Source organism: Drosophila navojoa, chromosome 2 (assembly GCF_054131105.1).
Source record: "Drosophila navojoa isolate 15081-1374.11 chromosome 2, UAZ_NAV_1.0, whole genome shotgun sequence".
Lineage (NCBI taxonomy): Eukaryota > Metazoa > Arthropoda > Insecta > Diptera > Drosophilidae > Drosophila > Drosophila navojoa.
This window is the reverse complement of record NC_142890.1, coordinates 990,184-1,018,120: the sequence shown is the minus strand read 5'-3', so window position 1 is coordinate 1,018,120 and position 27,937 is coordinate 990,184. Positions and strand designations below refer to the sequence as shown.

Genomic DNA, 27,937 nt, shown 5'->3' with positions numbered 1-27,937 from the left:
GTTAGGTGGCAGCAGAGCAATTGCGACATAGCTGAACCCCAGCCGAGCGAACAGCTGGTTCATGTTAAGGTGCGAAAGAGAGAGCGCGCGAGAGAGAGAGAGCGCGCCTCAGCGAGAGAGCCCCAGAGAGCGCACATACATATTTGATAAAGAGAAAAATCGATTTTTCAAAACAAATTCAACCTTTTGCCACTGCCACGGGGTTGGATTCGAAAACACTTATTTAGAGAATGAAATTCTTATTAATTATGTATGTTTTCAGCTGCATGCAGACTTACGGTAAAATATGCATATAACGTAATCGAATGAGCTCCGTTACGAGTAACACTTTGCAGCACACTTGGCCATTGTTTTAATTATATACACATGACTTTCGAATCGATAAAGCTCCAGCACGTAGTTTTTATAGAACTGTGCGATAATATGCATACGTATACGTTTACATTTATATGTACATGCATATATAGATATGTGTGTGTGTGTTTAAAGAATATACATACTAAACACTTGCAAATTAATCAGTGTGCCACACACGAACTTTTCCTTTGGCACTTGCCATAGATTGGCATTAATGTGGAAATGCACTACGCACTGGAAACGAAATTCTCAACACGCTCCCAGAGAGCAAAAGACAGCGAAAGACACAGAGAGAGTGCAAACGTTGCGTTATGGTGGGATAGAGCGAGGGGTACTGCGGGTGTGGTGAATACAACGAAACGCGCCTTATGCCCTGTATATACACACACACAATGATTAATCAATACGTGCCGCAAACAAATAATCAAATGTTATTTATACTTTGTTAAGAGCACCAACCACTTTGTTTAAACAATAAACTTGTTTTTATTTTTAACTAATAAAATAATCGAATAAACGCAACGACCGTCCGAACGAACAATCCCAATAAACGGGCGACGCGCAACCGTCGCTGTGGGCCGCTGCTTTGTAACTCATCGAGGCGTTCGCGCTCGCACTCGCACTCACGCTGGCATAACTTGACCAACATAACAGCATAAGTGCAGAGCAACGGAAGAGAGAAGGAAAGAAAGAGAGAGAGGGAGCGAGAGAGAGCGAGTTCTTAGTCACCCGTTGGGTGGGAGTGCATGCAATAAAACAATGAAATTGGAACATTATGTGTGACACAGAGTCGGGCTACCTGATAAGCTACGTTTGCTGTTAGCGTACCGGGAAGCCAAATATCATAGCAGATCGTCTCGGAGTACATGTATGTCTACATAATTAGCGCTATAAATGGGCAATTTAAGCATGTAAACAAACAATGTAGTTTGATCAATGAGTAATACATGTAAGGAATACCCCCAACCAACCAACTGAAATTTCAAGAAACTTTCAATGCGCAGGCCCATCAAAAATATCTCTTTGGAGCATGGAGTTTGGGGTAGCATTAAAAAAAACATCTATAATATATTATTTATGTTTATATTGCATGCATAACAGTTGAATAAACTCTATAAGCCTTCTGGTAATAAGATAAGACAACTGGCCATTAAAGCCAGCTTTTACTGTATCTTCAATATCGAAAAATAGTAAAAAGCCGTGAGAGCGAAAAATACAATTCGAAAACGAATTTCTTTAAGAGATTCGGAAAAAATGTCGACAAGATACTGTTAAATGGAAAACACAAGATAAACAGAGACGTGATAAAAACAAATGCCACACCAAAGCACAAAAGAAATCAAACAGCGGCTGCCAGAAGCGAACAAACGATGCAAAGCGGAACGGAAGCTGAGCTCAAAGCCAACCAAAACGCGGCAGCGAATTAAATTAAATCACAGCAGTGGCAGCCCCTCTCGTTCCCTCTCGCTCTCTATCACACACACACACACACACATGGCTGATGCAGACGCCAATACGAAATTGTTTTTGTTTTTGTTTATAGCTAAATACAATATATATAAAGTAAAACTCCAAAGACAACAGCATTATACTAATTAGCAACACACACACAAATAAACATTCATACACACATATGTATGAGCAATTCACACAAACACACACATACAAAGTTGCACCTACAGGTTGATTGGATGAAATTACCTCTTTTGCATTGAATTGTATTAAGCAACTATCTCGACAAACATCTGGCGGGCTGTTGTTGTTGTTGCGGCTGCTACTGCTGCTGCTGCTGCTGCTGCTGCTGCTGAGTGCGCTGACGCTAACGGCAAAGGCAAAGGCAACGCCAACGCCTTCGCCTCTCCCACTTTGTTGTTGCGAATTCCAATTCGCTCTTGCAGTTTTCCAATGTGGGAACGTTTCGTTTAAGCTTCGTTTCGTTGCCAAAAATTACGATTTTTGTGTTGATTTTGTTGCTTTTCATATATTTTCTTTTCTCTTTACGTGTGTCTTCCGCTGTTCGATAATTTACTTTTGAATAGTTACTTCTGCGTGTGTGTGTTTGCAGTTATGTCAACTGTGCTTGCTCTTTAATCTTCGATTCGTTTCATGTTTTGTTGTTGCAAAATTCATATGTAAATTATGGACAATGGAATGAATGTACACTCGCGCCTGATTCGTTTGACGTGCTTTCGATTCGACTATATGCCACACGTAGAACAAGGCGATCGCAAAAAGAAAAGTCGTTTAATTAATTTGTATCGTCCGCAATTTGTCGTGTAAAATTTATATATTTAATACGCAAACTTTCGACGTAGTGTTGGTTTCTCTTCACTTCATCGCGGCCAGTGTGTACACCCCGACATGACTGCGATAAATAAACTCCAACTGCCAACTGTTACACGCCGAATGTGACCAGAGCGATATTGCTGCTGGGAGTGTGGCTGATTTCAATCCGCTAGCTCATGCAACTCAAAGAAACGGTCTGTCTGACGGCGTCGCAGTTGCAGCAATCAGAACGGTTGTGCTCACGTTGACGCACACGTATCGATAACTTTTCGCAAAGCGGCAGGCCAATTGTTTATTCGAAGAATGAACAATGTTTTATTAATAATTTTCATACTAACCTTAAGCCAGGCAACATGTGACACACAATGTGATGCAACAGGGCAATCAGCCTGCAATAAAAATGAAGGAATAGAAGGGAAGCAGAATGCAAGTAAGTAAACTCAGTTCTGTTTGCATCGACTTTATGTGCTATTAATATGTTACTCATTATTTTTAGAATTTGATAAATTCACTCGAAACATAGAGAAGGCGTTAGCCAATTACAAACCATGCACTACGGACGCAACTGACGTCAATTGCACCTGCTACGCGGCAGGCATCAAGCGAGATCTGGCCCCGTACAAATCAACAGGTTTCACCCGGAAGATGATCGAAGACGCCGGCAAATATGGCACGCGGTACAAAATCTATGGGAATCAGTTGTTTAGGGAGGATAACTGTATGTTTCCGGCGCGCTGTCAGGGCATCGAGCACTTTCTGCTGCAGCTGCTGCCGGAGTTAAAGAACATGGACTTGGTGATCAACACTCGAGACTATCCACAGCTGCATTCCTCCTGGCAGCACAAGGGACCCGTTTTTTCGTTCTCGAAAACTACAGAGTATCTGGATATCATGTACCCCGCCTGGACCTTCTGGGCGGGTGGTCCGGCCACCAAGCTGCATCCGACGGGCATTGGACGCTGGGACTTGATGCGCGAGAAGCTGGAAAAGGCAGCCAAAGCGATTCCATGGCGAGAGAAGAAGGAAATTGGTTTCTTTCGTGGCTCACGCACTTCGGATGAGCGCGATTCGTTGATTTTGCTATCTAGGCGAATGCCTCAACTGGTGGAGGCGCAATACACCAAGAATCAGGCATGGAAGTCACCCAAGGACACCCTCGATGCGCCGCCAGCGAATGAAGTCTCCTTTGAGGATCACTGCAAATATAAATATTTATTTAACTTTCGCGGCGTTGCGGCCAGTTTTCGCCTGAAGCATCTGTTTCTCTGTAAGTCCCTCGTGTTCCACGTCGGCGACGAGTGGCAGGAGTTTTTCTATCACCAGCTGAAGCCTTGGGTCCACTACGTTCCACTGCACAGCTATCCCAGTCAGGAGGAGTACGAAGACATACTCAACTTCTTCAAGAGCCACGATGAACTGGCTCAGCAAATCGCCCAGAGAGGACATGAATTTATTGTTCAGCACCTGAGGATGCAGGATGTCCAGTGCTATTGGCGCAAACTCCTGAAACGCTATGGAAAGCTGATGAAATATGATGTGAAACCAGATAATACAATGAAACGCATCAGAGGCGGCAGAGATGAGCTGTAGTACTCAAAGCTTGCGATCTAGAGATCTAAATACTTCATAGGAAACTCTAACATGTTCCAATCCATAATGCAATACGATTATAAAATTGAACCATTCCATTCTATCTCAATTATTGATAAGTAATAGTACCTCCAATATATTTAAAGAAAAGCCAATTTTACATTTTTTAAAACAATTTTACTGGAAATAAAATTAAAAAAATGATCTCTGTTCTCTTATTTCATTCCATTCCACTAAAAGTAATTATTTATGGAAGCGAAATCCGTATAAGATGAAAAGCAGGTGCAGCTTTTCTATCTTAGTTATAAATATCTAAAGAGTAGATGGAATATTACTTGCACTGAGTATTACCATTTGTGCAATATCATTCTATTCCATTGATAACTTAATTACCTTATATATATAAAATGCTAAATTTTTACAACGATTCTACTTAAAATCAAACTGTTAATCAATTTGATTGTTCCTTTAAAGTGGAACCATGAATTAAAAACAATATTTCAGCTATTTCAAATAAAACTTTGGTGGTTTGTGTTAGTTTGTTTAATGCTGGCGATGGGTTGATTTTAATGAATGATATTGCTGAACGTTGGGTTGAGTTTAATGAATGATATTAGTTCTGTGTAAATGTGATTATTTTGTGATGAGATGGAGCATTCTATTTACCGTTAACATCTAATATAATTTATTTAAAAACAAAAAAAAAAAGAACGCAACCTATAGAAAAATACGAAATAGCGAACGCTTGGTCGCGCGCTTGTTGCAGAGTGGGCATTTGTGGGTGGTAGAAATGACCGTTTCGATGCAAGACTTGCAGAAGATGTGACCGCACTTGGTCGAGCAGGGCTCGCGCAAGCGAACGCATTCCAGGCAGACGGGACACTTGTAGGGTTCAGGGGTAGGCTCCGAATCATCTAAGCGTCCACGCTTTGACTTCGAGGCACCCCCACCATCAGGCTCTGCAGCTGCTGCCGGAGAGTTGTTGACATGTAAACGGCGCCGGCTCTGAGCTGTGGACTCATTGCTCGAGTCCGTCAAATTGATGAAAGCCGGAAGACGACGCGACGGCTCCGGAGTGCACAGATCGATAACAGCCTCGGGAGTGCGAGCTGTTTGGCTGCGACGAGGTGGAAGCAAGTCCAGAAGGGACAGATCAATCACCTCTCCGGGCTCATCTGTAAATGATGAATTCAACGAATTTATATTCAGTGAAGGCTAGGCATCCTAGCTAACGTAGTAGCACTTACTGCTGCCGGTTGCGCGATTATTACGGCGAGTAAATCGAACCCTAGGTGTTGAACTGGTGCCCACCGGGCCCAGGCCTATCTGAGCCAAATTATTATCCACTTCCTCGCAGTAGAGTTGAACTAACAAAATTGTAAATGTTTGAAAAATTAAACTATTCAACCAAGTCGGCAACTTACTGCTCGCTAGTTCAGCTTCAAGAAAATCACGCTGTAATGAGAAGCGCGTTGCCTCCGGCAGGCCATCACCGGTTAAGTCTAATGCGTCAGTCGAGGGCTCCTCCTGAGTTGAACGATTGGAACTGGCGTTGGAATTGTCCGACGTCATGTTCGACTCAATGGTATTTTCGGGGCTAGAGTTTGACTCGACAGTATTTTCGGGGCTAGAGTTTTCCATTAGTCCGAAAATGGGAGAGCTTACGACGGCTGCAGATATCTGCAAATGGCACAGCAATAAAATGAATTTCTTAATTTTCAGCACTACACTTACCGCTGGACTCAACGAGTCAGAAAGTGAAAAATCTGAAAAATTGGACATGTTACTCGGCTCGTACAAATTTCAAAACTGAGTTAGAAATTTGGGCGGCCACATCAAAGAAAAAACATTTATCGAAAAGCAGCTGTTGACAGTCTATCGACTTCCGTGAAATCGCTTCGAGTGTTGAAAAACGGGCCTGTTGCGATATGCCAGCTATCGATATGCCACACGTCACATCAAAACAATACTTTGAGTGTGTAGCAGAAAAACAACAAAAAAATTGGGAAATAAAAAAGGAATTGCAGTAATGGACAAGGACAGATTCACGCTTCAGTCCATACGGCAGGACTTGATTGATAACAATCTGCAGGCAAAGGCCATCATCCAGGCAAGCGATGAATTTTATTCACACAAACATAAACGTAAACATAAACACAAACCATGCAAATATTTCGCACTCAGGACATACTCAACAGCAGATCCTCAATCGCCGAGCTGGAGGAGCTCAACGAGGCGGGACGCGCCAAGCTGTCAGCGATACGAAAGAATATCGAACGGCTCGATGATTGGGCCAGGGACATGGGCGATCCCGCACTGGCCACCGAGGTGGACACACATCGGGAGCAGTTCTCAAAGACTTTACAGGCATTCCGCAAGGCCAACGTCTCCACCATGCTGGAGATAGAGAAGGCCAATCGAGAGGAGCTGATGGCCATCACAGGCGAGAGCGACCTCAGGCAGCGCTCCACAGGCGGCGCGCGGCACAATCGCAGCAGCCTCGTCACGCAGGAGAACGACGTCACAGAGAAAATGCTGGCCATATCGCGCCACCTGTCGGAGACCACCCAGAAGAGCGCCGTCACGCTGGAGACCCTGGTCGCCTCCTCCCAGAACGTGGCGGCGACCAGCGACGAGCTGCACAACACAGCCGGCAGCATCACGCAGTCGGGCAAGCTGCTGAAGAAGTACGGGAGGCGCGAGTGCACCGACAAGATGCTGCTCTTCTTTGCCTTCTGCCTGTTCCTGGCCTGCGTCTTCTACATTGTGCAGAAGCGCCTGTTCTAGATTATCGAAGCGTGTCTGCCTAGCAGCCGGAGTTTTGCAATTAGTTTTTAAATATAGTCGGTATATGATATCATTCGAGATGTGGGTGCAAAATGCTTTGCTAATTTAAGAGTTATTAACTGTAAACGCACGTATATATACATATATTTATTTCAAATCACAACTGTAAGTTTTTCTCCTTAAATAAATGCAGAGATTGGATGAGTTCAGTACGGACATCTGGGAACGTTGCCGGGATTTGTGAAGCCATTCGTGTTGACTACGCGGCAAATCTCTTTGTAGGATCTCTCCTGGGCTCTGGCTCTGGGTCTCTGGGGCTGTCTATAGGCTGGGGCGGCGGTGGGATAATAGTAGCCTCTCCTCGGCTCGCTCTGGAAGAGCTGATCCAACAAAGTTCTGCCACTGCTGCAAGACAGCAAAGAGAGACAGATGACGAAATATATGAGTAAAGTGCGCATTTTGACTTTTTGCGGAACTAACTTGAAATGTGCTGATTCGAGTGGATGCTGTGCTACTTATGGGTTTTCTATAACCTTGCACTATTTAAAAACAAAATTTATTGCTGGCTGATAACAGAAATTGATTCAAAAGCGAAATTGAGCAATTTGCGAAGTTTTACAACACTGCCCAGCCGGCGTGCCACAGCTGACAGCAAGCGGCGGCCGCACTGACACAATTTGTTTGGTTTTCGTTTGGTTTGCCGGAATAGATCAAATACTTATTATGAGTCGCAACGAGCAGACATTCGAGGATCTGAAATCCTATTTTCGATCACACAGCAAAATACGCGAGCAGCGGCCGCATATGTCAAAGGTGAGTCTGCCTGCCAATGCAGGCACTCAGCATGCCTTGACTTGTTTTGCAATCTGCTTCTTCTTCGTGTCCGCCTTAGGTGCACTCGGTTTGCTGGAATGCAAATGGCTGCCACTTGGCATCGGGATCCTTTGATAAGACTGTGGCTGTGTACACCCTGGAGCGGGATCGCTTTACGAAGAACAACGTGTTCCGCGGCCACACAGCCTCCGTGGATCAGCTGTGCTGGCACAAAACCAATCCGGACCAGTTCAGCACGGCGAGCGGCGACAAGACCGTGCGAATCTGGGACATTCGAGTGGGCAAATGTGTCTCGGTCACCAACACAAAGGGCGAGAACATAAACATCGCCTGGTCGCCCGACGGCAAAACGATTGCCGTGGGCAACAAGGAGGATCTGATCACGTTCATTGACACGCGCACCAACAAGATCCGCGTGGAGGAGCCCTTCAGCTTTGAGGTGAATGAGATCTCGTGGAACAACACGAACGACTTGTTCTTCCTGACCAACGGCATGGGCTGCATGCACGTGCTCAGCTACCCCAGTCTGGAGCACTACATAACGCTGAAGGCGCATCCCGCCAACTGCATATGCATTGAGTTTGGGCCCACGGGTAAGCGCGGCCTATGCTTACATAAGTGTTAAAAGTAAATACTAAGTAAATTTGATTTCAGGCAAATACTTTGCCACGGGCTCAGCGGACGCGCAGGTCTCCCTGTGGGATGCCAACGAGCTGGCCTGCCTGCGCATGATCAGCCGACTGGAGTGGCCAGTACGCACCATATCCTTCAGCCACGACGAGCGGCTGATAGCCTCGGCCAGCGAGGATCTGCTCATCGACATTGCGTACACGGAGACGGGCGAGCGAGTCACGGACATCCACGTGGATGCCTCCACTTTCACTGTTGCGTGGCATCCCAAGCAGTATCTGCTCGCCTATGCCTGCGACGAGAAGGAAACCATTGGCGATCGTCGGCGCGATGTTGGCAACGTCAAGATATTCGGATTTCCGGAATAATCACGGAAATTCCAGTTCGATTTGAATGCACACGCTCAACAACCAAACGTGTTCTCAGTTCAATGCAGGCCAACAGGATTTATCATTTAGGAATCAATTTAGACTTCTGTAATTAGATTTACCTACGTCTGTCTTGTTTTTAAGAGATTCTACGGCCAATAGATGTTTGGTAAAGTTATTTATTGCATGAAAACTTGTTGGCCTGTGTCTTTTACGTTAAGCAACTAATTTAGGCAAAATAAATATGTAATTTTTCTATACGAATCACTATTGTATATATGTATGTATGTGCATGTAGTACTGAAAGTTAAGAGACTTACTGTTAGAATTGATATTGTTTTACAATAGTATTGAATTACTACAGTTAAAATCTACTATAAAGTCTTCTGCTTCGTTTATATTTTTCAGTAAAAGTAATTCCAGAGTTCCACTTTCTATCTATCTATGGATCATTAACAGATAATCTACCATTAATACTATGAGTTTTTCTTACTTTTCAGCTGTTAGACTTTAACTTTGATTTTCATATGATACCTCTGTATCTATCTAAATTTTAATATATCATATTTTAGACAGTAATATTTTTGTATTCAAGATCCACATTCAGCTACATCAGATTCGACAATAGATACATCCTTATATTATATATGCATATTATATTTTTAAAGAGCAAAACCGAATGCCACATTGAAACAAAGCAAAAGCTAATTATGACAAAATTATTCTGGCTTTATCGCACACAAATAGAATACGTAAATTAGTGGAGATGCTGCACTCGGGCATAGCTGACTGCATGATACACGTTCACAGCTGAGTAAGAAATGAAAGTAAATGAATGGAATAGTCAATGACTATTTATGTAAGATATTTCCAGAATAAAAGAAATTGTATAATTCTATTTATTAAAAGACTTATATTGCTAGGAGTTAGTTATGTTAACTTATAAACTATAAGAGAAACTCTGTATTTTTTTTTTTGTAATTATTCAAGTCTCTCCATTGCACATACAACTCTAAATAGAAGTACTTCCTATACAGATTTTCTATTCCCATCGTTTATCCAATATACCCCTTTTCCCTCAGTGAACGCGCATGAAACCCATTTGCAATCAGTCAACGACCTAAACCGCAACAGCAAACCGCAGGAGCCGAGCAAAGCAAATGCTTGTTATATTTCAGGGTCTGGCATGTAATTAAAAAGCTTTGCAATTTGCGAAATGTTCCACGGGCTGCCAGCCTGCTGCCTTATGGCGATAGTGGCTCTCGGCCCTTGGCTTGTCTTTGCCGTTTCATCTGCTAACTTGCAAGTGAAAATGACTGTCATATCTCGTAGATACATATATGAGCACACATCTCCTCGACGTACGTAGCTAATATGCACCCGTGTAACTGTATACCTGTGTACCTCTGTGCACCTCTGTCTATCTCTCTCTCTCTTTCTCTAGTCGAACTGTTTGTTGTCGTGTAACTTCAGGTCGAGTGCCCTCCAGTCCTGTTGCTTTGTCAGCACTTCTGCAGCTCATTATGAGTTTTTTAATTAATTAGGCATTCGGGCATGACAGCACGTCCTTTTCATGCTTGTTAACTCATTTATAATCGCAAACAATCAGCTCGAAATCATTGTGCTCAGAGGATGTACAACTATGGATTATGCGAGGAAACAAATTCAATTGAGTTCTAAAAGACATTCAGATTGAGATGGAGATGGCCTGCTCTCCGGCAGACGGACAGACAGACTGAGCCAACAAAATTTTATGCATATTTACATAAATTTAATGAAATTAATTGTTATACCCATTCGGAATGGCTAAGTAGGGCATATTAATTTACATTTAATACAAATAATTTGCCGAATCATAGTGAGAAAAGCGAAGTATAAGTGTAGAAGAATACAAGTCTACGAGTTATTATAAAGATATAAGCATAAGATTAGAGCTATAGAGCGGATAGAATGTAATGCCAATAATGCTAAAATGATGACGGTATAAGAGCTTAAAATAGTGCAGGGGATTATGTGGGTTAAAGTAGTATAAGAGTCAATTTAAGGTGATAATATGAGATCAGTTTAAGTGTAATTATAAGAGTAGAGAGGGTAATATGAAAATGTATATAAATGAAACGACTATGAAGAAGAGACTATAAGTATATAAGAGTTTAAGGAGTATGCAAGGACTTGAGGCATATACTCCCATTATTAGATTAAAATTACATAATACTGCGACATCAGAGATAAGTTAATATAAGACGAGTACAAGAGTGTAGAAGAAGTATACGAGGAATATATATATACAGAACGATTTGGTAATATAAGTGAGTGTAAGAGCAGAGGGGTAAAGAATATAAGACAAAAGAGGAGTAAATAGAAGTATTAGTATAATAAGAGTAGACGAGAGTAAGAGAATAACTAACATTCGATCTGAGTAACCAGGAAGAGAGAAGCACAAGAGGTATGGAGGCCTATATCAGCAGTAGAATTCAAATTACAAGCCCATAGCATTTCAACTTTAAGTAACTTCTAGTCGGTCACTTCCAGCAGTTCTTGGCGAAAAATGTTCGCTTCCTATCTCCATCACCGACCAACATTTTCCGAGACTTCCAACGTATATACATGTTTATATGTATGTAATGCCACTCTAAAATTTCTTCAATGAAATTCTCTTCCGAAAAAGGCCACGTCCGATATATGTACATACATAGATGTAGAACTTGATTATCGGGAACCTAATGGATTGTGGAGGGGGGTGCGGGATGGCCAGGGCGAGTCTTACAAATCGGCTGTTGGCTGTTTTTATAGGCGCCTTCAATCCACTTTGTAAGCCATTCTATGGCAGTAAAGTCCCCCAAGTGAGTGGCTCTAATATGAAATTGAATTTAAATAAACGCAGTCGAGGTCGAGCAAAAGCCGACGGCACACGTTCCGAATCTGATTTGATTTGTTTGCTTGGGGTTATGGGAGAAGGCGGTGCGATTGGGAGGGGGATGGCTAGGGGGAGATGAATGAGGCAGGAGCCGATTCGCCCAGCACTTAGCCAAAATTTAATATGCAACCATCTTTGGCAGCAGCGAAATGGAAGGCGCATGCAATCAACCTCATCTAGAGTAGCAGGAGACGCAGCAGGAGCAGCAGGAGCGGCAGCCAACAGCTAGGAGGTGGCACCGCATGCTTCTATAGAAAGTAAACGTGCTCTAATATACACAGAGTTAGCTTGTAGTGTCTTTACGTAACACTTTAAGGTGTATATGTACATATACATACATATGTATGGTTAGAGAACTGGTAGGGAACAGTGAACAATGAAAAACTCAAAACTTTCTATCTGTCTATTTCTTCTAATTTGTTCGCCTATGTATTTCCTTTAAATATTTCCCTACGTATTTTCTCTAAGTATTTTCTCTAAGTATTTCCCTTAAGTATTTCCTCTAAGTACTTAAGTAAGTAAGTAATATTATGTAAATAAATAAATAGTATTTCCCTTAAATATTTTCCCCACTTATTTCTTTTAAGCATTTCCTTTAACTATTTCGTTTAAGTATTTTCTCTAAGTATTTGATTGAAGTCTTTAATACCTGGCCGGAGATCACACATTTCACTTCACTTCACTTCACTGCACTGCACTTTACTGCACTGCACTGCAGGACTGACACCCACCAGACCTGAGCTGCTGCCCTTTATATAGGGCGATGGTCACTCCAAGCCTCAGTCGCGCTCAAGTGAGTTTTACGTGACCGATGGGAGCGCTCTCTACACACATATAAATACTAAATGAGTACTGCTGCATACATCTAGGCAACTTAAATGATCTTCTGAAGTTCTTGTTCGTTCACTGCTTTTGTTAGGCAGACAGACAGAGAGACAGACGGAGGGGCAGGCTGTGCGATAGACAGGGAAAAGGCTTAGGTACATTCATACTTTTAATCAATGGGAAATAAGGTTATAATGGTTTTGTTGAAATGTATGTAACAGACAGAAGGAGGCTTGGCAGACCCCACAAAGTATATATATTCTTGATCAGTCTCAGTCTCAGTCTCAGTCTCAGTCTCAGTCTCAGTCTCAATCTCAATCTCAATCTCAATCTCAGTCTCAGTCTCAGTCTCTCAGTCTCAGTCTCAGTCTCAGTCTCAGTCTCAGTCTCAGTCTCAGTCTCAGTCTCAGTCTCAGTCTCAGTCTCAGTCTCAGTCTCAGTCTCAGTCTCAGTCTCAGTCTCAGTCTCAGTCTCAGTCTCAGTCTCAGTCTCAGTCTCAGTCTCAGTCTCAGTCTCAGTCTCAGTCTCAGTCTCAGTCTCAGTCTCAGTCTCAGTCTCAGTCTCAGTCTCAGTCTCAGTCTCAGTCTCAGTCTCAGTCTCAGTCTCAGTCTCAGTCTCAGTCTCAGTCTCAGTCTCAGTCTCAGTCTCAGTCTCAGTCTCAGTCTCAGTCTCAGTCTCAGTCTCAGTCTCAGTCTCAGTCTCAGTCTCAGTCTCAGTCTCAGTCTCAGTCTCAGTCTCAGTCTCAGTCTCAGTCTCAGTCTCAGTCTCAGTCTCAGTCTCAGTCTCAGTCTCAGTCTCAGTCTCAGTCTCAGTCTCAGTCTCAGTCTCAGTCTCAGTCTCAGTCTCAGTCTCAGTCTCAGTCTCAGTCTCAGTCTCAGTCTCAGTCTCAGTCTCAGTCTCAGTCTCAGTCTCAGTCTCAGTCTCAGTCTCAGTCTCAGTCTCAGTCTCAGTCTCAGTCTCAGTCTCAGTCTCAGTCTCTCAGTCCCCATGTGGCATTGATTTAGGCAATTAGCAATTTGCAATTAGCCGACAGTTTTGTCATAATTCCTAATTGCCATGTCGCCCACTCTGTTGTCACCTTTTTAATGTGCCTCTTGGCCAAAAGAGTGTCAAGTTGTCTCTGAGCTGTTGCTCCCCCAGTTTGTGTTCGCCAGCTGCGCCTCCTGTCGACTCTCGCCCAACAAGCGAACGTGATGAGTATATTTGGGTATATTTGGAAAGCTCATTCCTATACTCCGAGATAGTATAAGAGTATACATGGTATAGGAGTATAAGAATGTGTGAGCATGGGACCATACGAATATTTAGGAATAACACCATAAAATTGCATAGGGTATAAGAACATACGAGTGTATGAACATACGGATAGAAAATAAAAGTATATGAATAATGAAGTATAAGACTTTATAAAAGTGTAAGTGCAAAGGAATATACGAATAAAAGAGTATACGATTAAGCATGCATGAAAGTATAGAAGAAAATATGCCTAGAAGATAATTAGTATAACAGAATAATACTCGACGAGTATAAGAGTACAAGTAAGAATAGCAGTGGAGTATGAGTGCATAAGAATATTATAAAAGGAGTATAGAAATAATAGAACATATATAGCATATAACAATATATGTAAGTATGTGAATTAAAAACTATAAGATAATTCAAGAATAGAGTTGGAAAGGATCAGAACCACAATGGACTCTAAGATGTTCTCTAAGCAGAGAGAAGACGAAGAAAATATGAATAACTTTTTTTTAACGCAAACAGGTATTGTGCAGTCAATCATAGCCGCTCGCTTGTTCAGTTTTTCCTTTTCCTGCTCGTGCCTCTGATTGCGTAATTGCGAGTTGTTTTTCAATTATCAAACAAGTGCCTACAAGGGTTCTGGAGTCGCATAGGCTCCAGCCATGAGACAGGCGGAACTCTGAGAAGCAGGTGAGCACTTGCCTGCTGTTGGGTAAACGCACAGGTGAAACTCATGTTGAGTGTGTCGAATGGCTAGAGCTGTTGCCTTATGTTCGCTTGAGAATCAATATTTCATTTTACTTTTTCTTTTATGGAAATTCTCGCATTGCGAGGGCTCATCAAAAAGTAATCAAAATCCTACCTTTTCGGGGTCAAAACTAAAAGGAAAGAAAAAGCCTTTTTTTTTTTTTTTGTGTTGCCTCGGGGGTTGCGACGCTTGCTGAGAGCTTTATGAAAATGTAAGCCATGTTTTTCTTACATATTTGTGTTTGGGTATGGGCATGGCTGTATGTGTGTGTCAGTGTCAGTGTGTGTGTGTGTGTGTGTTGTGTTATCGCATACCCAACGTCTGATTATCATGTGACAATGAGCTCACAAAATAATATCAGCATTTGCACATTTCTTAGCGAGACAAGTGTGTGCGTGTGTGTGTGTGTGGGTAGTTGGGTGTGTGTGTGTGTGGCACAGCTGTTTATGCCTGAAGCCGTCTACAAGGCTAACAACTGCTAACTGCACGCGCCCAGCCCAGTCGACAGGCCTGCTACAGTGAAGACTGGCATGAAGGAACAGTCAGGGCTTTAGCTTATGTTAACTGTTAGGCAGTCTTTACACTAAACCTGCTATTCATCTCTCGAGACTCCACTGTATGCCACACTTGCATCTGCTCTCCTCCTGCCCAGTGGGGAGATCTGTTGAATATGTGCCTCGTGCAGCTGTCCGTCAGGCGGGCGTTCACTGTACTTGACGTGCGTCAGCTCGCATTAACTTTAACTTCCAGATTCCAGCCTCAAGTTGCGCCAACTACTGTAAAATCTTTGGCTTCCTGCCAGCCGGTAAAGTCATATTCAATATTTCAGAATATTCAGAGTTCCAGCTTCGATGGGGAAATCAGAAATCGTTTGGAGCTCCGTGAAATGCGCTCGGCTCAAGTGCGGCAACAAAAAGCGCGTGTTTACACCGAACTTAAGGGCCTTTATTGCAGAACTCGCTGAAATCCAATTTCGCTTATTTATGTACAGGGTTAATTCGCACATAAAGATAAGGCACAACATGGGCTGCCTACAACAGCTAGATAGCGCAGGAGTCGTGCGGCTGCTGCTGCTGCTGCTCCTCGTGCTGCTGCTCCTGTAGCTGCCACTGTTCATGCTTCTGCTCCTCCACAGGCTCCTTCTACTCCTGCTGCTGCTTCTAGTTCTGCTTTTGCTCGTGCTACCATTCCTTCACTTTTACAGAGATCCTCCTTCATCCGCCTGCTGCTGCTCCTACATTCAATTTCTTTTGCTGCTCCACAGGTTACCTCCTCATATTCCTACCCCTGCTCCTGCTACTATTCCATCTTCTTCTCCTACTCCTTCACAGGTTACTCTCTCGTGCTCCTGCTCCTGCTACTGTTCCTGCTCCTATCTTTGCTACTATTCCATGTCTTGTATAGAGTTCCTCCTTCTACTCTTTACCCTCGCCTACCCCTCCCTCTATTCGTCTGTCATAGCTCTTGTCTGGTTTCTCCCCCCTCCTCCGCATCCTACTCCTTCATAGCTGGCACCTGCGCCAAAACACAAACTTTTCTATTTACAGCCCATCAAGTCGGCTTCATTTTCGTGGGTTTTCTTTTGTTTTCTTTTGCTTTTTTTGGCTCCTCTCATCTCTCAGTTCAATTTGGTGTGCGCCTTTGTCTATTTCAGTTCACACTTGGTTGACTTCGCCTCGCGCACTCCTCGCACATTTTATGCGCTTTTTACAGTGCGTATCCCCGTTTTGCATGTCGGCTTAACGCTTCGCCTTTTATTGCAGTGACAAAAGGAAAAGTTACCTGAGCACGTCCTTACGACGTAGACTTCCTAATGCAGCATCAGTCAAAATGTTCTGCCCTTTCAATTATTGCAAGGGTATTGATAGGGTATATGTGCTTTGCCGAATTGAATGTGTAAAGGGAATTGAAGGACAAGGAAATGGATGACTCTAATCAGAAGAGTAGTGTCTAATTACAAGGGAGGCCAATGGTATTTTGGAAAACTAGTGTAAGAACATGAATGGGCATAAGAGTAAAATATCACAAGAGTGCAGCTAGATGAGATTGTAGATTATAAGAGTATAGTAGTAGATTATACTAGTATAGGTATATGAGAATAAGAGTACAGTTATATGAGTATAGAATATAGGTAGAGTATATGTATTTATGTATAAGAGTATAGGTATATGAGCATAGGACTACGAGTATATTAGAGTTTAATTATAAGAACATAAGTATATGACTATACGATTATGAGAATGTAGGTATATGAGTATACGATTATAAGCATCCTCCATCTATCATATCAAGATTTGAATGGGATACTCATGCATTTATGTATATTTCTAGTGTTACTGCTAGTCGATATATGAGTATATGATTATAGATATACGATATATGAAGTATAAGAATGCTTTCATCTATCATATCATACATACATTTACATATATTTCTAGGGTAACTGCTAGTCGATCAGTCTCTCGAAGGCCACTCGGACTTCCTACATTTGTCTTCGGTTGCTATGCCATGCACGAGTTGGTCTTTGTTTGTGAATCATTTCTCTCGGCTTAGTCAACGACCTTCGCAACTATTGTTCAATTCACACTTAAATTTTCAGAGTCGTTTCAATGCCTTTAAATGGTGCCACAAATGAGGCACCTCTGCTCCAAGGAGCTTAAGTCAGACAAATACGTTATGGGCACGTGCGAGTGTCGGAGAGTGTGTATGTGTGTGTGTGCTCACAGGGGGGAATTGTCCAACTGAGGACACAATATGGACAACATTCTTAGCTTAAAGCTTTGATGAGGAACATTTCAAAAATTGCTTCGAAATTTATTCCTCGCTCTATTGCCAAGTGTCCCAATGGGACAATAGGCGCTATGCACACACACACACACACACACGCACACACACACACACACACACACACACACACACACACACACACACACACACACACACACATACACATGTATAGCTCGTGACTTGACAGTTCATTTCGTTCCGGCTCACATACGAGTCTGAAATATTTGTAGTACACACAAATTCGACCAAATGCTGCTTGCCTATGACCCAAAGGCTATGCTCTTTGTCTCCGCTTCCCTCTCCCTCTCAGTGGCACTCTCTATAATACTCACTCTCTCTCTCGTACACCCTCCCACTCCTTTTCCTCTTCCCAAGCTATCCTCTTGTAAAGCACTCACAGCTGACCCCGAATCTATTTTCATTCGAGACGTATTTTCTCTAGAGCACAGACTGCTTATACTTGCTCCCAAGTTCCAAATGAGCTTATTAGTTTTGCACAGAAGTCGAAACTGTATGTATAAACTCATGTGAATTTGTCTTGGGTTATCTAGTTAGTAGTTCTCTAAAATTTCCAGTATAAGTCGAGATGAGGATTTTCGCATTTCATTTAGCGTGTATTAAGCAGCCAATGCAGCCCGTTTGCAAAGTCTCTGCTTGTTTGGCTAATAATTTATTGGTTTACCGAATCAAAGTTGCGCTGGGATTTCCCATTTTTCTAAACAAATCAAAATTTAAAATGATATTAGATATAGAGCTTACCAAAAAATGAGGAAGTTTTTGGCTTTCCTTGAGCTGCTTCAGCTAAATAGCTAAATGACTTTAACTTGTTGGCCACTTTCAAGCTAAATGCTAGAAAATGAAGTTGGTAAAAGAAAGTTCAACTTCAAAGAATTCGTAAATTGGTAAATTCGTGAATATTTGCAATCCAATTAAACTTGGTAACAAGGTGAAATGTTAGATAAATGTTAAATGAGCCTAAAAATAGGCATTTCATTATTAATCCGGCCAGGCCCGCCTGCAATTGTTGGCGCCCCTTTGGGCCAGGTCGGGAGCAATTCATCCCAGCTGGCATCAATGCGATGCGATGACATCGCAAATTGCTTTGCCAGCAACTCGAGCCGAAACTTTCGCTTGGCACAAAACTTTTCCAAATTAAATTATTATTAGTCTCTGGCTGAAATCAAACTAATTAACGAACCGTTTGCATCTGCCCGCGGACTGCGTCGCATCTTCTGCCAGACGTAGCGAAAAATGAAGATAATTCAAAATCCAAACAAGCTGAGAACAATTTGAGCGGAATAAAGCTGCGAGGGCAGTGGGAAAAGGTGTATGGCAAATGGACATCCATATTATATCAATTAGATAAGTAGTTCAGCAATATGATTCAGATATGATTCCTGTTGTTACCAGGAAATGAGTTGTGATAGATCTGTATATCAAATTTTGTAGCTCCAGTCTCTTGAAGCAGTTGAGATATGAGGTAAAGGACTCAGGTCTAACATTATTATTAATGGATCTTATTATTGAATCTCTGTTTAGGTTCTATAGTCAAATGAGCGGAAGGACTGCTAGATGGCAGGATACACGGGTGGACGAGATCTGGCTTAGGAGCTTGATCTAGCTTTATGGATCTTGATCTGAAATAAACTTGATGAACCCAACAAGCTATTACACTTGTCTAAGTCAAGGAGTATTCTTATAGTTGTGTTCTTTCATACTCATATACATATTGATAGTAGTCTATTCCTATAAACATATTTTCCTATAGTCCCATACTCACATGTCTTATACTCACATACTTTGTCTTATACTTGTGTCTTTTATTCTTACCCTCGTGCACTCTAGCACTCTTATACCATATACTAGAGTATACTCTTATATTCTTATTTTCCTATATTCCTATTAGCTTCTACACAAAATATGTTAATCTCTAATCTTATATTTTCATCTTATATTCATATAGCTCGCATACCTTTACTACCTTATACTGCTATAACTCAATCATCTTGCACTCTTATATGCTGATATGCTCATATATTATTGCACTCTTACAATCTGGAATTCTGGAACTCCAATGCTCTTATATTCTTGCACAAACTCTAATTAGGGAACTTATTTGGAGAATCCGAAGCATTTACAGCCTTTAGCCCCTTAACTCATACTCTAATATTCCTGCACTCTTATACTCCTGTATTCTCCCTCAAACTCTGACTAGAAAAGTTATCTGCAAAAGCTGAAGCACTTACCGCTTATAGCCCCTGTGATTCTATGAACGTTAAAGAAGTCTGAAAATCCACTTGGAACTGCTCGAAAAATGGCTGAAAACTCGAATTTTTGTTTGTCTTCTGAAAGGCTACTTCAGTTATTATGAGAAAAAAGTAAATGAAAACTACATATTTACACACTCAGATATTTATATATATGTATGAGTGAGCTTCTGTAGTAAGCCACTGCAAAGCCTGGACAGCAGCCCAAGGAATGGACAAATACTCATGTGAGCGGGAGAGCTTTGCTTTTTAAAGGTATTTGCGGTCGTTGCTTTTCCTTTTTTCTCTCAGTTTCGGACAGTTGGTCAGTTCGTAAAATCAAAGTTGTGACCCGCAAGTGTTTTACCGTTTTATTGGCAGCGAGTGGACGAAAGGGCCACGCCCACACTCAGTGAACGAGTGACTTTATGGCTGGTGAAAACTTTGCCATTTGGCCAGGAAATGGTTTTAATCTAACAACAAAGTTACTAAGAAGTTTGGATGGGGGCCGAGTGGACTTGAGCCAAAGTTGAGATTAAATTGTTGTGAAATGTTTTCCCATTTCGTATCGAGCCACAAAATTTAAGTTGCCCTTGAAATAAAACGAAATCCAATTTCATTTTGTTTGTCTTCCACTTGCCCCCCATCACTTTCGATAACCCAAAAAACATGGTGAAATAACATTTTAACGCATTCAAACATGCCATCAGGCCCCGAGTTAAGGGCCAATTTATATAAGTAAATCTCGAGTGTTTCTTCCCAGAATTGCCGCTTTCCGAAACTCCCTTTTGCTCTATGCCAGCCAGCTCGAAGGCACACCAAAAATAAAAAAAATAAAAAAAAGCTCCTTATAAATTCTAAGCGCCCGAAAAAACGAGCTGCAAAAGTTGGATTAATTAAATGCTGTGAGCTGCCAAGCAAAACCGTCAAATAGCTAAAAGAGTGGAATGGATTTTCTTTTCTTTGCCTTCTTTTCTTCTGGCTTTCTGTTTTTTACTTTCAATAAAAATTAATTAGCGCTGTGCGCTGAGTCTGAAGCGTTCGGCATTAATTATGACGCCGGCCCAAAAACTGCGAGTCCCAAAAAATCGATAAACCAGTTTAAGCAGCGCCCATAAACGTTCTAAGACGCTTTTAAGCCCGATTGTCAGGCCAAAGCACTTTAAGGCCGAGCAGCTCGCAGAATCCTAAGCTGAAATGTGATTAAAAACGATTAAGCTGGGTATATTGGCTTGGAGCATCTGCATGGCTGAGTTCTCTCACTCCACCTATGTCTTATCAGTCTAGCTAGTCTACATTGCTCTCCTTCCATTCCTAGTTTGAACTTAACTCGAGAACTACAAGCGCTAGAGACTTGAAATTTTCAATATACATTTCTATATAGTCATGCATTTACATCTTAAAATTTTTATCAGATAACTCACATCATTATTAAATTATCGATAAATATCGCTATTTTTCATGGGTTTTCTGAGCATAACTGTCGTAGCTTAAAAGTTGAAAACTTCTCAATTGGGTTTATATATTTCTGAGATCAATGTAAGGACATAAATTATGATAAATATTTCATAGACCCATTCACTGTTATCAATATCTACAAAAACAAAAATTTATTCACACAGTAGCCACTTGTACTTTGGTATACCCGCATATTTGAATGCCAATGGCGCACACTAAAAATTTGATTGAGATCGTACTACTACAACCGAAGGGCCATGAGGCTATTGCTCACAGAAGGATGCTATAGGGGAGTACAAGCGCAGTCTGTGCATAGAAAAATTATATTCAAGTAGGCATTTATTAGTCGGACACTCTCCTCTAAAGCAGTTATTATGTCTCCCTCTCTTTCTAGTTGTTCTAATTTACATTTTATTTATGAATTCAGCTAAGCATTAATTCTAGACTTATTTCACTTAAGTTTATTCCTCTCTGGGCTCACAGAGACAGAGAGAGAGAGATAGAGAGAAAAACAATTAAAATTCAAAAATATATATTTAAATTATTTCAGTCTGCGGACACTGACGACGGCACTTAAGAGTCATGAAAATATTATTATTCTACTTGTGGGCGGGGCGCGTCCGTTTGTCTTCCGCCATGACCAACTGAAATGACTTTTGAATTTCTAATTAATGTGCCGATAGGACTTTTATGTACATAATATAGATTGGAGCTGGGACAGCGAGGCCCGCCGCGACCAGAGCGAGGCCAATTGGGGGCCAATTCGGCGAATGCCTTGAGATTGGCATGGAAGCATCAAACAGATTTCGCTATCGCGAAAAATTGTCATGCACAATGTAAGTAAATTCAAAGCAATGCAAATCTCCGGGGCTCAATCAGTTTATCGATTTAATGCTGCTGTCATAAAATCTAAAATTTCAAATTCAACACGAATAACGATGCGCCCGACTGATGGCATAATACTCGCTCACAATGGGAGGATGGCACTTCCTTCCTAATGGTTCTTCAGTTGAGTATTTATCCATTTATCAATGATAATACTATATGTGGCATATGGCATATGAAATAGCCTCTAAACATGAATGTTTTCTTGGAAATTTCTACTCTTAAAGTAAATTTTTTTCTTATTGATTTGAAGGACATCAAAAAAAGTAATCAATAATTCAAAAAGATATTGAGAAAGTATATTCATATACTTAATATTAAATTCCTTTAGAGATTCAAGGTCCGAATTGTGCATAAGTACTGAGAGACGAAGAGGAATGGCAGGATAGGGATGGACGCATGATGGATGGAGGAATGGATGGACAGGAATGCATAGGCAGAGACACTGAGGAACGGATGGAAATAAGCAGAGTGGTAAATGGGGAAACGTATATACATTCAGCTGTTGGTCTTTGTAAAGTATTAAAGCATTCTGAAATCTCCATCTTACTATCAAAATAAATATATATGAGGATATATGGGGATATATCAAATTAAATCAAATGATGCTCAAAACCAATATGCTCTCTACAATGCCAGTGTGCGCGTATTAAAATAAAAGTGTTATGGGGTCGATGCAGAGGCCTGCCCCCTTCTCCCACTTTGTTACCCTTTCGAATTGCTATATGCGTTTCGCAGGGCTATAAAAAGTTGAGGTGACCTAAGCAGCGGAAGGAGAGAGTGGGAGGGTGGGAGAGAAAGGAGAGAGAGAGAGAGTGAGAGAGGGGCCCGAGAGAGGGAGCCCCTGCCATAGGCGAGCCATAAGAGCCATAACCGAAGCCTTACACATTTTTTTTTTATACCTAATGCGAGTCATTTTAGAAAATTCGAAGAGCTGCACGAGAGGGCGGGAGGCTGGGGCAAATGTGAAAGGATATTTAAAGGTCATGCAGCGGGATGGTTACCTTGAGCAGGCGTCGCGCTGCGTCTCTATTTATTGATTTGCCATCAACGCCTGCCAATGCCCATGCAACGCTTTCGGGGGCAGTATGGAAATGACCCAGCGATATATATGTATGTGTATATATATATATATATATATATATATGTCTATCGCTAACTTAATAAGATAAATTCTTTAAATTTCGCTGTGTTTGGCTGTGCCCTAATTATGTCGTCTCTAGTCTCTGACAGGTGAAAGTCTCGCCGCGCCTCAGCTCTCGTGGGGGAAAGCATTAAAATGTATATTGCGGCAGCAGGTGGCACAGCATCAGAGCATCCCCATCGCTTGCCCTCTCTTTCTCTCTCTTTCTCTCTCGCACTAGATGATTTATTTGCCATATCTGGCATATCTCGTGCGTTCTTAAATTTCATAAATTTCTACGCTTCATGGCGAATTTATGCTAACAAAATATCCCCTTTTACCTTTATCGTTCTCTGAAATCGTATTGAGAAACGATTATTCTTGTTATTTTTGTTTCCTGTACCGGAAACCCTTCTCGAAATGCTCTTATCGATTTTGACATTGGAGCACGCCTCTTGCGCGCCATTATTATTTTACTTTAATATTACTTCAGTTGGCTTAGACAAACAAAGAAAGTCAGCCCAGGTTATTATAGACTGAATACATAGAATAGGTAGATATATTATGTGTATCAAATCAGAATCAACAGCAGACAAGATTTATCATTGCTCTGCTTATTTATCTATTATCTTATTTATCTATATAGCTTATTTATCTTATCTCTCTGCCAGAGATTCCATGAATAATCTATAGTCACATGATATGGCTGCTGCAGCTTCAATTCAATTCAACGAGTTCCATTTGTTTTTCAGTTTGTTTTCCCATTAAAAACAATATAGTTTAATTAATTTTCCTGCGAACTATTTGCGCGCACGCTGAAATGCGAATTACATCGAGTTTTAATTTAATTTCTATCGAACGTGGCGAAAATTAATTTTCCATTTGTTGTACACGTGTTGGCATGGAAATTGGCATTTTAATTGCATTATGGCTAAAACTAGTTGGCAATTTTAGTGCCTGGCATACACACGCCATAAGCCGAGCCATGCAAAAAAGGATTCAAATTTAGTGAAATGTGCAATGGCGAAAATTCTGACAATAAAATAAATTAGATGCTCAACAATTGTCCAATGCAATTCAACAGCTGCGGCCAGCTGCATTTCCTGCAGTCTATGGACGTCTATGGCCTCTAGCTGAATGAGGGGAGCAGGTGAAACGGGCTGATGCGAGTGCCAAGAAAATCCCATTTTGAAACTCTCGAAGCTAACAAGTTTGCTATGCAATTGACAGAGAGCGTATTGAAGCCTTATGAATGAGTTATCAGAGCAAACGAAGGCAAGCGAAGAGGTCGAATTGACTTTGGCTTGTGATAGATATTTTATATGCATACTGATAATCAGAGTAATGATAATGAGAGGCATAATGATGGCATAATAATGACAATGGCGATGAGAGGCATAATGATGGCATAATAATGACAATGGCGATGACAATGACAATGACAATGACAATGACAATGACAATGACAATGACAATGACAATGACAATGACAATGACAATGACAATGACAATGACAATGACAATGACAATGACAATGACAATGACAATGACAATGACAATGACAATGACAATGACAATGACAATGACAATGACAATGACAATGACAATGACAATGACAATGACAATGACAATGACAATGACAATGACAATGACAATGACAATGACAATGACAATGACAATGACAATGACAATGACAATGACAATGACAATGACAATGACAATGACAATGACAATGACAATGACAATGACAATGACAATGACAATGACAATGACAATGACAATGACAATGACAATGACAATGACAATGACAATGACAATGACAATGACAATGACAATGACAATGACAATGACAATGACAATGACAATGACAATGACAATGACAATGACAATGACAATGACAATGACAATGACAATGACAATGACAATGACAATGACAATGACAATGACAATGACAATGACAATGACAATGACAATGACAATGACAATGACAATGACAATGACAATGACAATGACAATGACAATGACAATGACAATGACAATGACAATGACATGACAATGACAATGACAATGACAATGACAATGACAATGACAATGACAATGACAATGACAATGACAATGACAATGACAATGACAATGACAATGACAATGACAATGACAATGACAATGACAATGACAATGACAATGACAATGACAATGACAATGACAATGACAATGACAATGACAATGACAATGACAATGACAATGACAATGACAATGACAATGACAATGACAATGACAATGACAATGACAATGACAATGACAATGACAATGACAATGACAATGACAATGACAATGACAATGACAATGACAATGACAATGACAATGACAATGACAATGACAATGACAATGACAATGACAATGACAATGACAATGACAATGACAATGACAATGACAATGACAATGACAATGACAATGACAATGACAATGACAGCATATTATAAATATATAGATAATATGTATTACAAGATAATGATAAGCAGATTTATAATGATAATCAGGATGCTTATGATTATCATAACTTTTTTCATTAAAATTATTATGATTATGATTATAAATTGTTGATGCAAATTCAAAGGACGTAAATTTTGCATGAATCAAAAAAGGTTCGCACTTTGTAGCCGTAAAGGTAAATTAACTTTGCCCCCGCCCACGTATGTTTTGTCAGGCGTGGGGTGTATATATATGTGTGTGTGTGCGAGGGGGAAGTGTACGTATTTTAGTAGCTTGTTTTTGTTTTAACCCCCCCAGAATTTATTCGTATTTGCTTGCGCCAAAATACCGTTAAAGCAGCTACAAAAACATTTCATTTGGGAAAATTTAAAATTTATGCATTTTCATTTATAAGTTGAGAAACTTTCCAAAGTGTGGGTGGAAGAGAGAGAGTGTGTGTGTGTGCTCACTTGTGTGTGTTCCCTTCTCTCTGTGTGTGTGTGTGTGTGTGTGCCGGTCTTTGATTTCCCGATTCGCTCTTGAATTGTTCTGCCTTGCTAACTTCGTGGCTGCTTTTCATTTTCCTGTGCCCCATGACAATTTACAATCGAAGCTCCGTTGTCTGCCTCCGCCTGTTCCCGTTTGGGCCGTTCCTCCCGCTCGCTTCACCCACAATCTCGCTAGCCCCCTCCCCTGATGCGTGTCATTAATTTGCCCGTTTCAAAACGTTTCGTTTTTTTGTTGTTTTTGTTGTTGCTTCTTCTCTTCATGCCGATTAGATTAAACGCGCACGATATCCGCATCCGCCGCCATTTTCGCCCCGTTTTTCCGCCATCTTTAAAAACGTTTCTTTGATATTTGGCTTTTTGCCTTGGGAGCTCGTGCAATTGTCTCAAATTGTTTTGTTTATAGAAATGCTTAGTTTTTTAATAAAATAAAAACCTTTAATGAGGTTTGCCTCCGTGAAGGACAATCAATTATGCTCCACATGTGTGTGTGTGTGTGTGTGTGTGTGTGTGTGTGTGTGTGTGTGTGTGTGCGTGTGTGTGTGTGTGTGTGTGTGCGTATGAGCGTGTCGCTTGCAGTTAATCGAATTTATTAGACCTGCCATTTGTTATCAAGCTAACAAAGTGTACAGGCTCACACAGGCCATCCGCGTGCCCCCCCTGCCACCCCCCGGCGCTCCTGTTGCTGCTGCTGCTTCTTCCTTCCGCTGCCAACAATAGGTTCATAATATTGCCAATGGATGGCGTGTGTGTGTGTGTGTGAATGTGCGTATATTGTTGATGTGCTATAAAGCATGCTCACACACACACGCACACACACACACACACACACACTCACTCACTCTTTGCCAGTAGCCAGGCATCGACGCTAATATTTATGACCATGTCCTTGCGGCATTTGTTAGCGGACAGGCATCGTTTCGTATACCATATGCACACTCGTATATATACATACATATGTACATATAAAAGTATATATATACACATACATATATACAGCTGAGCAGTCAGCTTAATCTTTATCATCGTCGTTAGTATGAATATTAACATGAAAAACTTTCCACTGGCTATAATTCAGCCGCCATTGCGCCGCTTGTTGCAGCTGTTGGGGCAGGTATAAGAGTTTATAGCTAGCCTCTGAGAGTCGAGAGAACAACAAGTCAGATGCAGAGGAGTCCGAGTCGTTTAGTGCCCAAAATGTTGTTACCGAATTGCTTGTAAATTACATTTACTTGGGGAGAATATTCATACCATTCATGCTTCAATTACAAAAGTCTTATATCTACTTAATGGATGAGCAGCTCTGAAACAAATTTCAGCTAAGCGAAGTGCTGAAGCTCATATTTATCTACCACTAATACGTATGCTATTTATATTATTAAAGTAAATTTGTTTAAGCTGACAATCAGACTTATTCTTATACTTTCGCTTATTTTTAAGTGGTTTTGCACATTTACTTATACATACTCTTATGCTTTGATAATTTTATCATTTTTATGCTTGTCTTTACACTTTGGTAGTCTTTTATTTTTAGGTGGCCTTACACTCTTACCTGTTCTTCTACTTTGGTAATCTTATACTCTTAAGTGGTCCTACATTTTTACTTGTATATGCTCTTATTACTTTACTTATACTATTACTTATTCTTATACTTTGTCTGTCTCTTAATTCTAAGTGGTTTTACATTATTTTCTTATCCTATATCTTTCACTCTTGAATACCTTTAAGTGGACTTACGCATTTACTTATACTTACTTTTATACTAAATCGTTTACTTTGTTGATCGTCTTTTCTTACCCTTTTAGACCCTTATACTTTTAGTCTAATGAAGTCTTATATCTGTAATTTTTGTATACAGTCTTATACTCTTATACTGTTG

General features: G+C 41.0%; 5 protein-coding genes across 6 annotated transcripts in view; 4 read left to right on the top strand and 1 right to left on the bottom strand.

Annotated features, from left to right (window-relative positions):
- Positions 1–27,937, top strand: part of Nepl15 (Neprilysin-like 15) — a 162,083-nt gene that overhangs the window by 10,892 nt on the left and 123,254 nt on the right. The window contains exon 2 of one of the 2 annotated variants that reach the window (XM_089264758.1): positions 17,452–17,472. The exons of the other annotated variant lie outside the window; for it this stretch is intronic. The gene's annotated coding sequence lies outside the window, so the exon portion shown is untranslated. Of the gene's footprint in view, positions 1–17,451; positions 17,473–27,937 lie in introns of those variants that run through there. 2 annotated transcript variants of the gene reach the window in all.
- rumi (O-glucosyltransferase rumi) lies at positions 2,806–4,338 on the top strand. The gene is made up of 2 exons (XM_018112142.3): positions 2,806–3,073; positions 3,140–4,338. Exons 1-2 carry the CDS (start codon positions 2,947–2,949, stop codon positions 4,231–4,233), a joined length of 1,221 nt encoding a protein of 406 aa, XP_017967631.1. The 5' UTR covers positions 2,806–2,946; the 3' UTR covers positions 4,234–4,338.
- dgrn (degringolade) lies at positions 4,389–6,121 on the bottom strand. The gene is made up of 4 exons (XM_018112145.3): positions 5,968–6,121; positions 5,658–5,913; positions 5,481–5,600; positions 4,389–5,408 (listed from the first exon to the last, which is right to left on the bottom strand). The coding sequence occupies exons 1-4, from the start codon at positions 6,013–6,015 to the stop codon at positions 4,951–4,953; spliced, it is 882 nt and encodes a 293-aa protein (XP_017967634.1). The 5' UTR covers positions 6,016–6,121; the 3' UTR covers positions 4,389–4,950.
- Sec20 (vesicle transport protein Sec20) lies at positions 6,132–7,221 on the top strand. Its single transcript, XM_018112146.3, has 2 exons — positions 6,132–6,343; positions 6,418–7,221. The coding sequence occupies exons 1-2, from the start codon at positions 6,263–6,265 to the stop codon at positions 7,018–7,020; spliced, it is 684 nt and encodes a 227-aa protein (XP_017967635.1). The 5' UTR covers positions 6,132–6,262; the 3' UTR covers positions 7,021–7,221.
- tex (THO complex 3 homolog tex) lies at positions 7,608–9,116 on the top strand. The gene is made up of 3 exons (XM_018112143.3): positions 7,608–7,833; positions 7,913–8,447; positions 8,509–9,116. Exons 1-3 carry the CDS (start codon positions 7,744–7,746, stop codon positions 8,850–8,852), a joined length of 969 nt encoding a protein of 322 aa, XP_017967632.1. The 5' UTR covers positions 7,608–7,743; the 3' UTR covers positions 8,853–9,116.